At 35.6% G+C, this 15,682-nt stretch overlaps 1 protein-coding gene across 5 annotated transcripts; it reads right to left on the minus strand.

The window, feature by feature from the left end:
- Positions 1 to 2,381: 2,381 nt before the first annotated feature.
- On the minus strand, positions 2,382 to 11,264 carry LOC148879976 (uncharacterized). Of its 5 annotated transcripts, XM_088961763.1 has the most exons (11): positions 10,544 to 11,264; positions 10,112 to 10,312; positions 9,885 to 10,007; positions 9,669 to 9,706; positions 9,462 to 9,570; positions 6,990 to 9,263; positions 6,476 to 6,631; positions 5,833 to 5,975; positions 5,406 to 5,593; positions 4,460 to 4,515; positions 2,440 to 2,538 (listed from the first exon to the last, which is right to left on the minus strand). In XM_088961763.1, exons 1-11 carry the CDS (start codon positions 10,619 to 10,621, stop codon positions 2,530 to 2,532), a joined length of 3,375 nt encoding a protein of 1,124 aa, XP_088817889.1. In that variant the 5' UTR covers positions 10,622 to 11,264; the 3' UTR covers positions 2,440 to 2,529. The 5 variants fall into 5 exon arrangements, with proteins under 5 accessions (XP_088817890.1, XP_088817889.1, XP_088817888.1 ...); XM_088961764.1 differs by lacking the exon at positions 4,460 to 4,515 and having other exon boundaries at positions 2,382 to 2,538; XM_088961762.1 differs by lacking the exon at positions 2,440 to 2,538 and having other exon boundaries at positions 4,091 to 4,515.
- Positions 11,265 to 15,682: the final 4,418 nt, after the last annotated feature.

Here is a 15,682-nt window from a genome sequence, read left to right on the forward strand (position 1 = left end):
TGACGACCAGGAATATAACAAAGTTTAGTGAGAGGAAGTTAATTTGTTCTGTCTGCTGGAGAATCTACCATTTGCCACCGCTGTGACATCAAGCTCGAGTTCTGGAGTTTGAAGATGATGGTGAACAATGATCCAAAATGCAAAAATAAATGAGGGAAGGGGTGGGAAAATAGATTGGGAAGCTGAGGGAGAGAGGGGAAGAAAGAGAGAGAGAGAGAGATCGGTATTGAAAGAGAACGAGAAGGCAATGTGTCGTGTTCAGATCCGCGCCGCCGCGCCGCTACAATTAGTTGCAGCGGCAGCGGCGATGACCCCCCTTCAAACGAAAACAGAGGAGCGCTGCTGCAATGAGTTATAGTACCTTTCATCGTTGCTTGAACCAGAAGCAGCGACGACAATTTAACCTCTGATCTCTCTTCTTCTCTCACACTATATCTTTTTTTTTTCTTCTCCTTCTTCTCTTGCTGGTGGAACCGGCACAGCCAAAACCAGTTGGCAAGCAGTCATCGGCAAAGGTAAAGAGGTGGTATGAGATAAAGCAAAGACGATGCTACTGCAACTTCCGACTGAAACCGATTTCATGCCCCTGCTGTATAACTAACCTATAACTTCCGCTCCGCTGCAACTTCCTCCGCCACCATGTACTTGATCGGGAATTGTTGTTCAACTTGCAACTTCCGGTTTCATGTAGTTGGTAGTTTGAGTTGTGGATTTGAGAAAGAGAAAAGATCGGAGACTCTTTGTTCTCCAATGCTCGGACTTGTACTGCAGCGGCTCAAATCTCGGCTCAAATCTCTGTTCTCTGAAAGAAGAAAAAGAAGCGGAAGGAGAGGAGAGAAAGAGAGGAAGAGAGAGAAGAGATCCAAGAGAGGACTTGCAGTCGCCGCCCTTGTTCTCGTTGCAAGATTAAAGAGATGAACCGTGCGGGCTTGTACTACAGCTGCTCAATAGTCGCCACCCTGTTTTTGGTCTCCGTGTCGGACTGAAAACCGCACTTCTCATTCTCATGCGCATGCTCGTCGACTCGATCATCTGTCTCCATAAAGAAAGAAGAGAGACTAGAGAAGAGGCGGAGGGGGAGGTCTGAAAATAGAGAGAGTAGGGGCCTCAGAGGACGAGGGTAATATTGGGTTTTGAAAAACTTTTATAAGTCACGTGGGGTCACGTGCACAAATCGTAAGGGAGCATTAACACAGGGGCAGAGTTAGTCATTTGTCAAAAACAGTAAGGGTAATGTTTAGTCAATGAGGTAGTTTAAAAATTTTACCCTAAAAAATAAGACAAAATACCAAAAGTTTTTGCATTTGATTGCATAAAAAAAAATGTTAAATAATTGATTGGTTATCTTCAAGACTGCAACGACAATGAGCCACGTGTTTTGATTGCCATAGTCCTAGCACTTGCCTAGGTGAGAGAAACTGGTTTTCTTAGACCTCCCCTTGGGCATGGTGTGCTGCCAATCCTGTGCCATACCATGCCTCTGTGGTACACATCTTTTGACAACCATGAGCTAGACGTTTAGACCAAAACAAAATAGTAATGATGTATCCAAAAAGCAGGGTAGGATCCAGTTATAATTTTTCTTACAAAGAGACTGAACCCAACACAAGCATTCTACATTTAAGAACCAAAACTAATATTTTCAGCTCAGACTATTAGAACCAGCAGATACACTCTTTTTTTTTTTTTTTTACCTAATGGAACAGATGATTTGTACATGTTTTCCTTTCCAAAATAAAGACGAAAGATAGAAAATAAAATTTGGTGTACAACTTAGAAAATAGAACAGAAGGATTTATAATGTTGTCGATTCTGCATTTTCTTTTTCCCTGTCTTTGGTAGGCTATGATGGTGTACAACTTGTTTGTGAATCTTCCAAGATATCATAGACTGGTTTCTATGTTTCCATTAGGAAAAAAGAAACAATATTTCTGATCTTGAAAATGCCAAGCATAATAAAATTATTTCGTCTTCTGGAATTTAATATATAGTTCTAATAAGCCCCTAAATAGTAATTGGCACTTAAAAAATCGAATTAAAAGAAAAGAAAGAAAGTACAAAGATTAGAACAAAAACAAGTGTATCCTGCTGCTGACTCAGGTAGTCTGTTTTTAACTAGTTCAAATGTCAAACAAGGATAATTGTAGGTGTGCACTGAGAGAAGATGAGGACAGGTGGGCGAGGATGAATTAAGTCTTTTAGGGGACACTGACAAGACTAACTTGTATGTCTTGGGTATTTTGTAGATGGTAAAGACTAACTTGTTTTTCTTTGTTTACTTTTTCTTTTTCATTAGCATAGGAGGTAGTAATGTTGTAAGAGTCTGGAGAATCAAACAGGCAGAAGCTCATAAACGTATAGACCAGACTTCTTATTTCCATACCTCCCTTATTGCGTGTGGGTCAGAGTGGTTTCTCCACAGCACTAAGAAAATTGTCTCTTCAAGACACTGAATGGCTCATTTATAACATACAGTCTTCTTTGTTTTGCACAGCTTTCACCAAGCAGCATTGCCAGATGCAGGATTACTCATAATATCTGCAATAGAAAGCAACACCATAACCGGAGAAAGAAGATCATTCTCTAATATAGCATTGAGTGGCAGTGGCAATAGGTGGATCAAACATGTCCAGTGGAGATGATAGCAAGGTCTTTCATCAATTTTAGATAGAAAAGTGCCATTAGCACAATTCTTTTCCCTGTACCACTTAGAAGGAACCTGGGCTGATTTCTTAAGGGGTATGAAGGGAGAAAAGAAACTTGTATCCTCAGCATTGCTAGAACAGAGAAAAGTTTATACATATAAAACAGATTAAAAAAGAGTGAGTTTCTAAGCTCAAGAGAGAGAATTGAGAATGAGGGTTTCCTTTCCTTATCTTGGAAAGGAACACCAAGCCTTACCACTCAAACATATTAACATTCTTCCTCTTTTTGAGAAGAAAGGATGCACAACCCATCAGAACTTTACAGTATTGGAAAACCATGAATTTGGAATTCTTGACGTCATGCATACATATCAAATATCATGCAATACGTATATAGGAGATAGAAAACTATAGACAATATGTATTGACTTATTTCAAACATTAAAAGTAGGTCAAAGGAGATATTAGCAAGGGGCTCTCAGTACATAAGATGGGGCCTTCAAGTTTATCAATAGGCTCCCTAAGGATGTATTTTGCTTAGTTCTGAAACTTTAAACTTGTCTTTGTAGGCTGCTTTATATGGAGAACTAAAAATGCAACTAAACCGTTTTGAATGTAATCCAGGTTTAGTGGTCCTACAAAGGGGGTCTTGGATTATAAAAACAATCTCAAAAGTGTTACTGAGCATGCACTCTTACCTAAAAATCAATGTTTCTTGGATGCAACAAACTTGTCTGTTCGCCATCATCAATCAGTTGATCAAGGACATTAACAATTAAATCCGCCAACAACTAAGAACAGAATTTAGCAAATGCCCTTTGTGACAATGCAAAAGACAAGCATGCCCTCAAGAACCCTATGCCCAAGCTGTTGCCTATGCTCATGCATGCTCTTCACATAAGCAGCTCCTAAAGCACCACAAATACAAGAGGAAATGCATGTCCTAACTCTCATTAAGAAATAACATATCAATGCACGAAACTTCTTATTCCTAAAAATTGTTCAACTGTTACCAAAAAGAGAATAAAAAGCAGAAATATCATATGTTTGGAAAACAGGTCACCACTTCTAATTCCTGTTTGGAGAGTTCTTGAGAATGGTTCTTAACATAATAGTTTTTGATACCAATGGCCATAGGTCACATTTTTTTCTGCCCAACTACTGCTCTGCTGTTAATGGTTTGACTCTTGTAAACAAATTCTAATGAATAGATAGATAGATGATAGATATATATACAACAAAAAGAAAGAAAAACAGTTTTACACACGAATACTCACAAATCACTTGTCTTAGAAGCTGAACTCCCTAAAACAACACCACCCCTCAAGTGCACTAGCATTAAAACTGAGTGTAGCACGAATAACCCAATCTGATTATTATTTCTATGAGCTAATTTGAATTCAATCCAACTGGCCACAAAGCATTATATGAATAAAATTCAGAAACACCACCTCAAGCTCATGAAATACCTTAGAAATCAAAAAGAAAATTTAACCAGTGTATGCTGGTAAGTAACAAGAGTAAAAATTAGAGTAAACTAACAAAATCAATAGACAAAAATAAACATCTTTCTTTCATTCAGGAACTTTCTGAAAAATTAATTGAAACCTATATAATCTCGGATAACCAGTGTATTCACCTTTTCTTTCCATTAATCATCAAATCCAGAGAAAAAGAACAGGTGAATACAATACCACTCCAACAGGATGATGAAGACTACATAGAACAGATCATCAACCTTTACCAAAGAAACAATGGAAGAGTCTAGGAGAGAGAAGTGAGAGAAGACATAGAAGATAAGAGAGAAATCTTACCAAATAGAGATGTTCATCAAGGTAGAATATCATTGGCAGCAGCAAGGTTTGAATATCTTTGATGAAGAGAGAAGCCGTTGTCAAAAAATAAATCAAAAAAATGAGGCTCGAAAATTTTGCTCAATTGAGGGACAATAATTTTTCATGCTGCAGGCTAGTGTTATTTTTAGCCAGTGGCCCATTTTTAATTCTAAAATGAATTGAAGACCCATGGAAAGAATTTTATGACCAACCACTCTCATATTATTCATTCTTTCTCATTGAGCAAGAATCAAAATAATGAGGCCAGTGGCAATAAAGCAAACATGGCCTAAATATGATGGGTTGGTAGTATCAAATCCCATGAGGCAAGGTAGAAGAAACAGTTAATGATCAATAATGTCCCCAAAAACCTCAAATAAAAGAAATTCTTGTTAAATTAGATATTCTTTTTCTTTAGTTATACTTGCCATGATAAGACCAACGAGAGAAGCTTAAGTACCATTAAGAGAAGTGGAGGTGTAAACAACAAGTAATAAGGGCTTTGGAATTGCATGGTGCCTTAAATGAGATACAAAAGGTAATAAAATGAATGAACTCAAGGCACAGTAGCAAATATTATGTGCATCCATGAGGTCAAGGCCTAAACCATTCATGTAGGCAAGGATATGCCTTAGTTGATACATAGGCGAATTTCTACTGGCATCATAACACCTGGATATATGCCAATTGAGTACATTTATCTATCCAAAGACTTGCTTGATGGTTATGGATTCCTCTTAACTCTAAGAAGGGAGGCGAACAATGTCCACAAAAATTAAGAATATTCATGATATACATGTTATACACTTGAAAAACTGAGGAGATTCACCTATACATGCTATTTGCAGAATCTTATTGAATGTCAGTTAATTCCTTTTAGAATTCTTAAGATTCCGTACTGTCATTATAAGTTGTTGCCTCTCACCTTCTACCTCTGCAAATTTGAGACTTATTGCTGAGTATCTTTCTTCCATTTCTTTCAGCTCAACTTCCATTATTTTATTCCTCTCTTTCAGTAACGCCATTTCACTTAACATTTCTGCAATGTTTTCTTGATCCCTGGTGTTGAGGGTGGAGACGTTCAGTTCTTTCTCTGACCAAAATTCCTTGTTGCTGCATATACAGGAGAAAATAGCACTAAATTGTCAAAAGAATAGAATAAGAGCATAATTCACAGCATGTCTTCAAGTAGAGACCTGGGGTCAAATCCCACTACCACCAGGGTTAGGGGGTTAAGGGGAGGGGGATGTGCTAACCCCCATTGTGTAGCCCCATGATATAATATATATATATTACTCTTATGAGGTAGAACAAAACTGAAATTATCAAAGTTGTAATGGACAAACTTCTACCTTTTGATAGGTGCTCTCTCCATGTCACTTTGATCAGAAATATATGATCTAATGATCATTTCAGAATCTAGAAAGTTTTTTTCCTTATTTCTTCCTCCAGAGCTACTATCATTTCCATCTATATCCTCTGCACCTTTAGGTTCCTGTTTCTCAAATATGAACCATCACCAGAATTAGTAGTTAGTACATGGTTGGAAGGTAATAAAAGTAAATTGTTGGACTTAGGCAAGAACTATCCATTTAGGTTTGCATCTTGATATTAAAATTTGGATACTATGGCTTGAAAATAGTTAAACAATGGCTGAAATTTTTGAAAAATGTTTTTGTATTAGAGGATTTTCTCCATTTCTCCATGTATTCCACCTAAGTATGATAATGGAAATGCTTTTCCTTTTTCTCTTTTTCAATGGTAAAATGGATTGACCTTTCCATTAATCTTAATATAAACAAATCAGGAGATACGAATCTAAAAAATGTTCTAAGTTTGGACTTTGGAATACCTTCTGCTATTTGACAACTGCATATTTTGTTCAAAATGGCAAAAAGATTGAATTCAGGAACTTTTGCACTGAACATGGTAATTAAACATCCTATAACCTGTTATCAAACGCATTAATGCAGTGTAGGTATAAAAGTTACTAACCCTTTGGAGTTGATCTTCACAAAAGCTAGTACTTTTCTGACTCAGATCTTCCAACCTGTTTTCTAGTTCATAAATACTGTTTTGCAAATCCTTTTCCCTGTCTATGAATGAATTGGCTGAGCTTTCTAGTGCAGTTTCTTTTATCCTCATTCTTCCCTGTAAGACATGGTGATACTGTCAGTACTGTGAATTATCTAGCACTTCATTTTCCCAGTGAAATCTGTGAAAACAAAAATCTACAAACACAAAGGAGATGCAACTCAGATTGTGTGGAAGCACCAAAAAGTGCTTCTGGGATATAACAAGATAATAAAAAGATTTTACTTTTCTTTTTCTTTTTCAATCTATGTGATATAAATTGCAAACAGTTGTCATATACCATTGGATAATCCCAGTCTTGTGATCTTCATCTTGCTTTATGCATAAATGATGGTATACAATTTCTGATAAAACATATATCTTTGACAAAATATATTTTATATTTCTGATAAAATATCAAAGGCTGCACATTTACCTTGAGCAATTTACTTTTCTCACGCGAAATAGCAACCTCCTTTGGGCCATTAGAAATTTGGCTAGATTTGTTGTTTCTAAAAGTTGTTTTTGTTCCATCTGAAACTTTGACCCGTGTAGTGCCATCTTTGAGTTTCTTCTCCATAATTATAATGATATCTTCCTTCTTTTTTAGGTCAACCTTAAGATTATATACCTGTTTCCTCAGGTTCTCCTTCTCTAACCCACCCTCAAATAATGATTGTTTCCGGTCGTTATACCCAGCTCGAAGTGTCTCCACCTCCGATTGTAGAATTCCAACCAGTGTCTCCTTTTCATCCTTTCGATGCTTCTCACTATTAAGTTTCTCTACTAACCTATCTGTTTCTTCCATCAATGAAGCAACTCTTTTCTCCAATTCATCCCTTTCCAAATTTCCTTTTTCTACCAACTTTTCCATTTTGTTTATCGATGACTTCAGTTGTTCCATCTCATCTATTAATTGTTCATTCTCTTCTGCCTGTTTGGAGAGGTCATTTTTCTCTCTTATAAGTATTGCTACCTCAGCTCTGAGCATCAGTATCTCTTTTCTAGAGGCCTCAAACTTTTCTTCCTTGTGGTACTTTTGATTTTCAAGTTCTGTGGTTTTGTCTTCAAGTTCCAACATCATATGCTTTGCTTCTTTGGACTTCAGATCTAATTGGTTTGAAAGATCCAACAGTTTTGCTTCATATTGATCTCTAACCAGTACTATCTCTTCATTGACTTTCTCAAGCATTTCTTCCAAATGGCTTTTCTGCATACACAGTTCACTAACTTCTGTCAGTGCTTTCATTGCCATCTTCTCATTTGCATCAAATGTAGATGCCATTTGCATGGAAAGCTTTTTAAATTCTTCCTGAAGCCACTCCGCTGTTTTAACATTATTCCATCTTGTCTGCCTCAAGGCCTCCTCTGCTTGGATGGCCCTCTGTTCCTGCTCAACTTTTGCATGTATCAAGACTTCCAGATCAGCTTCAAATTCTTCTGCCTGTTTATCAAGCTCCTTCTTCAAGTGCTTGACCTGGGTTTCAAGTTCTTGTATAGTAGCCTGTGAGGTTGAAAATTCTTGTGCCTGCTTCTTGAGTTCTTTCTCCAACCTCTCAACCTGGCTTTCCAGTTCATTTATAGCAGCGGAAGATGTCAAGTACTCATACTGCGCATTCAGTTGTTCTTGTAGTTGATTTTGCTCAAGCTTTGAAGAGATATCATGGTTTTCTTGTTTCAATATCTCATAGTCCAGGGCAAGCTGCTCCATTTGCATCTCTAGCTCCTCTCTTTCTCTCCTGTATATCTCTATTTCACTGTACAGATCTATGATCTTTTGCTCAAGCAAGTGAGTTTCCTTGCCATCATCCTGCTCCTTAACTATTAGTTCCAGTGCTTGTTTTTCATCATCATTCATCTCATGCTTAATGAATGTTTCCTGCATCTTTTCAGCATTCTCATCAATTGCTGACTTATAGGAAAGAAGGGATATTGCTCTATTTTTCTCCTCCACCATTTCCTCCAAGTTCCTTACAGAAAGAATCAACTCTGAATTGGATTGTTGTGTCTTCCGTAGTTGTAAGCGAAGATTGGCATTCAGTTCCTTTTCACAATTCAGCTCTTGTCTGATTTCTTCTAGCAGAGCCCTCGCATCCTCACTCTCAAACTGTAGATTGCTTGAACCTTTTGCTTCTTCAACATGTTTTTGCAAGGCCTTTAGTTGTAGACACTCTCTCTTAACTGTATCTCTCTCCTCCTTCAGGCTAAGAACTTCTTTTAAGAGTTCCTGTCCCTTTCTGTTCTCCTTCACAATCTGCTTTCTGAGAGTCTGTAGTTCCAGCTCTGAAACTTCTGCCTGCCGGGCCAAAGCAGAAAGATCACTTTTGAGCTTTTCAATGGAGACATCTGAAGCCTGTGAAGGTCTTTCTTTCACAAGGGTATCCTCGGAACTACATATGAAGTTCTCAAGACTTCCATCTGGAGCAGAATCCCCTGACCAATCTGTGATCGATCTCCTGTGCACATGATTATTTGTTGTAGTCATATTAGCCATTGGCTTCTGAGGAAAGGAGCTGTGGTTAAAAGATGAAAGGAAGCTGGTAGGGTCCTGATAAGAATTGCTATTGTTATTCAATCCAAGTTCCTGTGGTTTATTCCATCCTGAACTGCTCTCTGAACCTGGCCCTGCTGTAACATCAGAGTGGATGGATGCTCTGACGTTTCTGTTAACTTCAGCATTCTGAGATGTGGTTTTATGCCAAGGCTCCTTCTGTGAACAATTAAGAACAAATAAAGAGAATGTATTAACATTTAACAATCACCTTCTTTCATGACGTTTTTTTTTTTCATGAAACCCAAATACAGAATATATCTATTATGTCCTTCAACATGATAAGCCATTCTAGAATTGTTATAGGAGAAAACATCCAAGATATATATTCTCTGGAAATATGAGATGAAACCTTACTTCTGTACCATCATGGTCATCACTTTTGTCTCCATCTGAACTGATCATCCCGCTCCCCAAGTTCCTCTCTTGGTATTTAATCCTTGGATCTCCATTTTCTTCAACCTCTCTGCAAATGCTCCAAAGGAAAAGAAGTAAAATTCTATTTGGAGCATAAGAAAATGTAAAACGTAAAAATACATAAAGGAGGAAAGATTTCATTTTCACCTCTGATCCACATTCCCATGTATTCTCTGAATTGTCACCTGTATCAATAATCACACCACAATCGTTATGGCCTCTGTAGCTAGTTATGATTGAATCATTGAATTTGATACCTGAACCGAAATTGCAATTTCATTGGTTTTGTAGATTAATATGCCTATTTGTTTTTACGAGCTATAATTTACAAGAATGATAAGTTCAGGGAATAAAAATACTAACATGCAGTACTGCGTCAGAATTTGAATTTTTAAGGGGCAGAGAGATGGAGGAAGGTTTAAAAGCCTCTGCATAATCTGCAAAATCAATAGACACTTCTCCTAGAAGGCCAGATTTTGATGATCCCTGTGAGATAACCCATAAACTTAGAATGCACCAACAGAAACGTGGCAAGAATAAAAAGAAAGGACTCAAGCAAAGAACTGAGAGAGATCGGAACCGTAGCATACGGTGGAAACAAGGAAGTGGTAAACTTTCTTGTTAATTTTCCCCGACTTTGGCTCCCGTACAAATTTTATTGTCTCATAAATTGGATTATCCCAGCGACAGGTTCCATCCCGAACTGCAAGTTTATCCAACCTCACCGTCGGTTTTCCGGCATCAACTGGAAGGAGGGAGACCATCAGAGTCTCCCATCCTAACTGAGGCACCTGTAAAGAATGAACAGAAATCAAACAAAACGAGATCATGTGCCCAATTCGCTCGAATTTTTCAATCGCATTAATGATATTATAGACTTGTACTTTCATATTCTCTGGAGTCCACATACCTTAATAAATAAATTGAAAAGAACCGAGGAAAAAACGAAAATGAAAATTCCCCATTTATGATTAGACCACCCACAATGAGAATTCACTTGTAATATATGAAAATCATAATACCTGGGTTGCCTGGAACTGCAATTTGAATACAGCTTTGGTCTTGTTCTTTTCACTCCTCCATCTCGCTGGCTTGAACATTTTTCGCCCACCGTTTCAGCTGCACATTTCCATACCAGATGGAAGCCTGTAGTCTCACAACCAGAAGTCTAAGCTCAGGTCTCGCCTGATAATTGTTTCCAACTAACAATGCCGGCAAGTATGAAGCAGAAGAGAACAAATCGAAAAAGGAGCAGGAAACTTCTGCGTTCGACCTTGCACCTCATTTGGGGATAAAGAGACGTATTACTGTAGAGAATTTGGACATTAGCAAGAATGGGGCAATTGATCAGTGAGAGGGAAGACGGATATAGACACAAGTGAGAGGAGAAAACGGAGTTACGACATCGAATTATCCCAAAATAAGCGATCAATCATAGGAACAGGTGAATCCGAGAGTAGGAAGGAGAACAGTCACTTGTAGATCCGAGAAGTTGTTCGTCTTCTGTTATTTTCCTTGTTAACAGTAGTCATCTGTTAACAAATCGAAAATGGAGCCATGGAAGGGTTGGATTAAAAAATAAAGGAGAACCTTCTCTTCTCTTGATATCTTTCTTCCGCGTATAATAATAGTTTACAGAATTTCTTTTTTATTCCAGAAGGCAATTCATTCATCCATAGCATCACTACAAGCCATTGTCCTTTTGAATAATATCAGGAAGTTTACAGAATTTAAAATCATATTAAGAAATTTTTTCATATGTCATATTAATGTCTGCTGGTTGCTTGCGGCAGGGGAACACCGTCAGAATGACGCAAATGACCCTCTATCTCTTTTCATTTTCTTTCATATTCTTTGCTTTGGACTTCGGACAAAATTCAAATGTAAAAAAAAAAAAAAAAGCATCGTGGAGCACTGGAACTGGAAGTAACGGATCCGCTGTTCCAAAATGACTAAAATGCCCATTATCAATCTCCTCTTACGTACTTATAAAATTGAAAAAAAAAAGAACCGGACCAATCCACTGTTCCCATTCATTCCTGGGGCTTAACGTTTTCGTCGCTATTTATTATTATTATTATTACAGCTGTCAGTCATGGACAAGGATTTGCTTGTCGCCAATTACCACGTGGTGGACTTGGTCATTATTTTGGAAACTGATTTTCTTTTTTAATTTAACTTTTAGGCCCTGTTTGCTTTGATCAAAATAAGGGACAGGCTAAATGTATTGAAAAGTCAATTTTAAGAAACGTATGAGAATACACTTTTGATATATATACGTATCGGAGAAAAATTAAGATATACTCGAAAATACTATAAATACTTTAATAAATCATAAAAATACATCAATAATACTAAATATAAGACCTTAATGAGGTGTATATATATTAAATTAATATATTTTAATAATTTTATGAAGAAATATGTTGTAGGTAATTATAATTTCATTAAAAATCATATGCTTAACTATAATTTATAAATTAATTTTTAATGTTTTATGGGATGGGAAAAACTCAACTCTCCTATCCAACCATAAAACATGCATTGGCACAACTTCTAAGTGAAAATATAATCAATAATTATTTATTATTTATTTTCAAAAATTATAAAAAATAAATAAACATTATATTATATATTCAAAAAAATAGTTATTAAAGAAGAAATTTCAATTGCTTTGTGGATATGATAGATCATCCATATAATTATAATATATTCAATCATTGTGATCAAATGATAAAATATAATTAATTATTTTTTATTTTTTATTCTAAAAATATAAAAATAAAAAAGAATTAATTATTAAATAAGAAATTTCAATTGGTCTGTGGATATGAAATATCATCCATAGAATTATAATATATTCAATTGTTGTGATCAAATGATAAAATATAATTAATTATTGTTTATTTTTTTAATTCTAAAAATATAAAAATAAAAAAAAATACTAAAAAATAAATTTCAATTGCTATATGGATATAATAGATAAATCCATAGATCTAAAACATATTTAGTCTTTATAGGCAGAGAAATATTACATTTTCAAATTTTTTATTAATTTATATTTTCCCCAAATATCTTCATGGAATTTCCATAAATTTATTAATTACACAAAAAAAAATTATGCTTTTGAATGTAAAAAATGTAGACTAACATAAATTAAAACGTTTAAGAAAAAAATCACAATATATTATAAGAAATTGAACAAATTTACCTATTTTTGCCATATTTTTTCAAAATTTGAAAATTTTTCAAAAAAATTAACGATTCACACTTGTTTCTTACAATTTTTTGCAATTGTAGTACTCTAGGAATTATGTTTGGAGTTTTAGAGTCATTTGGGGGGTGAAATAAGGCTTATTTCAAGGAAAAGAAGCTTGCTTTTCCCCTTTATTTTTTTTTATTTTTGCTATATCTTTTTCGTCGATATGCTACCAATACACCCCCATACGCCCCCGATATGCCCTGCCCGATATGGTCCGATACACATGAAAAAAGACGAGACATCTGATTTCTATGCGTATTCCATATATGTTTTTCAAAGATACGATACGATACACCCCGTATCAGGCATATCATATCGAAATTTTAAACCTTGATAGGTTCTCCTATCTTTCCCTTCCTTTCCCTATCATTTCCTTCAAACCAAACATAGCGTTAGGGTTCTCACATTATCATTCCTTCAAACCAAACATTATGCCATGTTTGGGAGTGCTTAAAAGTAAGTGCTTATTTGGGCCATTAAGCACTTATTAGTATTTGGAAAATAAACCTGAAATTTGAAATAAGTGCTTATTTTAAAAATAAATGCTTATTTTTTAAGCCCAAATCTCCAAATCTTTTAAGTGTTTATACAATAAGCATTTATTCAATTTTTTTCTTCCAAAATTATCCCTAGTTGAATTTTAAAATACCACTTATAAAATTATCCCTTGTTGAATTTTAAAATACCACTTATAAAATTATCCCTTGTTGAATTTTATAAAAGTACTTAGTACTTTTATAAAAGTATTTTTATGAAAGCACTTTTACAAAAGTACTTTTTTAAAAGTGATTTCATAAAAGTTCTTTCATAAAAATACTTTTGCAAAAGTACTTTCATAAAAAGTATTTTCGTAAAATTACTTTCATAAAAGTGCTTTTGTAAAAATGCTTTTCATAAAAGTAGTTTTATAAAAGTACCTTCATAAAAGTTTTTATAAAAGTACTTTCATAAAAGTGTTTTTATAAAAACAATTTATTAAAAGTGTTTTCAAAGACTACCAAACGCCCAATATAAAATAAGTGCAATTATTTTAAGCACTTATTTTTAACTTAAGCACTCCCAAACATGGTCTAACTTAAAGAAGGTGGTCCATAATGTGAGAGTGAGACATGATGTGGACCAAAGGCCAAATAGGCTTGTTACCCTTTGCAAATGACACACCATGGTCCGTAAGACATTCATGTGATGTTTAGACTCTAACCCTCTAGTAGCATATCATGTTCAATTGCCCAGTTCATTGCCCACTTGCCCTACCCTAAATCTAGGGATGGCAACTTGGGCAGGTTTGGGGAGGCTTTTGTAGATTTTAGATTCTATTGGTCTTTTTAAATCTCCCAATTTGTATTCGTCTCAAAACTTGAAGTGGGTTGAATTTTGAGAATCCAAACTTTTTTCATACATTAAAAATGAAAAACCTTCCTCGATCCTATCCTCCTTTACATAAAATTCAAAATATTATTAAATTCAACATTCAATACATAAAGTTTATATGCTTTCCAACAATATATGGGTTGGGGAGGGTCAATTTATGCTACTACCATACCCTATTCATACTAGTATGGGTTGTAAAATTCCAAAACCCATCCTTTAGGCAAAAAAACCCACCCTATTAGAGAGGGTAAGGGTGGGAACCTATTGGGTAGGAAGATACCATCTATGCCCCACAAAGTGTGCCCCACGAACGCGCCACAGCACATCCCAATTGTTTATTGAGAACATCTCCCAATAACAAATACAGGAGATGCTCCAAATGCAAAATGTGCATGTGGGTTGCCTCTTCTATGGGGGTAGGATAGAAATTGCCATCCCTATTCAAATTCCTAATCCATGCTTTTTTTTTTACGGAATATTAGATAGAGTTCAGATCAGCCCCCCACAACGTCCCACAGTACATCCTGTCATGTATTGGAAACATCTCTTGATGATAATACTAAAAATGATATCATCAACAAAAAATGTTCCTAATACACGGCGGGGATGTGCTGTGGGATGTTATGGGGGCAATATTGTAGGGGGATGATTTTATCTTTATTAGATGTTGTTGTCCTTCACCACATACATGCATTTGTCTTTTTGTTGTGGTGTTACCATAGGTAAGGGTGGGTTCGAGCCGAGCTGAGCCGAATAGTATAAGGCTTGTACTCGGCTCAAAATTGTTCTACAAGGCTCGAGCTCGATTCGAGCCAGAACCTTGAGCTCGAGCTGGGCTCGAGTAAAAAATTCATAAGCTTGAACTCGGCTCAGTTCGAGCTCGATTTTGAGAAAAAAATGTTTTATAAAAATAAAAAATTATATATAAAAATATTTTTTATTTGATATTTAAAAAATTAAGAATTATAATATTTTTATTGATATATATATATATATTATTTTCTATAATTTTATTATTATTATATATATATATTCAAGCTGGTTCGCGAGCCTCATGAGCCGAGCTCTAATAGGCTCGAACTCGGCTCGTTTCATAATTGAACCAGTGAATTGGGCTCAAGCTCGACTCAAAACTCGGTTGAAACCGAGCAAAGCTCGAGCAGCTTGTGAAAAACTCAGCTCGTTGCCACCCGTATTAGTTAATTTCATTCACCAATCTACAGCCTTGGTGCTTCCAATTTTCAATAATTTTTTAGAGAAAGTATCATTATTTATTAATTAAACTAATTATTATAAAAAATGAGAGAATAAAATTAGTAATTTCCCTTGAAACACGAGGATAGTTATGGAAATTTGGTTGTTCTGGGCAGAGTTTAAGAGTTATGTGGACTGAATCAAGTGCAGTTTGGAAAGTCGAAGAATAGTAGGGACATTAGTGGGTGCGAAAATTGTAACTGAACTGTCATCTTAACATTTTACACGTGTTGCTTGTCATTAACCACGTCATTAAACCCCTCCCATCCCGTCG

Source organism: Nelumbo lutea, chromosome 1 (assembly GCF_056320005.1).
Source record: "Nelumbo lutea isolate HS-2025 chromosome 1, American lotus-T2T, whole genome shotgun sequence".
Lineage (NCBI taxonomy): Eukaryota > Viridiplantae > Streptophyta > Magnoliopsida > Proteales > Nelumbonaceae > Nelumbo > Nelumbo lutea.

What these genes read in the sequence shown, in the direction of transcription:
- LOC148879976 (XM_088961762.1), bottom strand. Translation starts at nt 10,621, where the DNA reads ATGTTCAAGCCAGCGAGATGGAGGAGTGAAAAGAACAAGACCAAAGCT. An exon ending in TGCAGTTCCAGGCAACCCAG is followed by an intron (nt 10,313 to 10,543) that starts GTATTATGATTT and finishes CATTCTTTACAG; the next exon opens with GTGCCTCAGTTAGGATGGGA. An exon ending in ATGACCATGATGGTACAGAA is followed by an intron (nt 9,264 to 9,461) that starts GTAAGGTTTCAT and finishes AATTGTTCACAG; the next exon opens with AAGGAGCCTTGGCATAAAAC.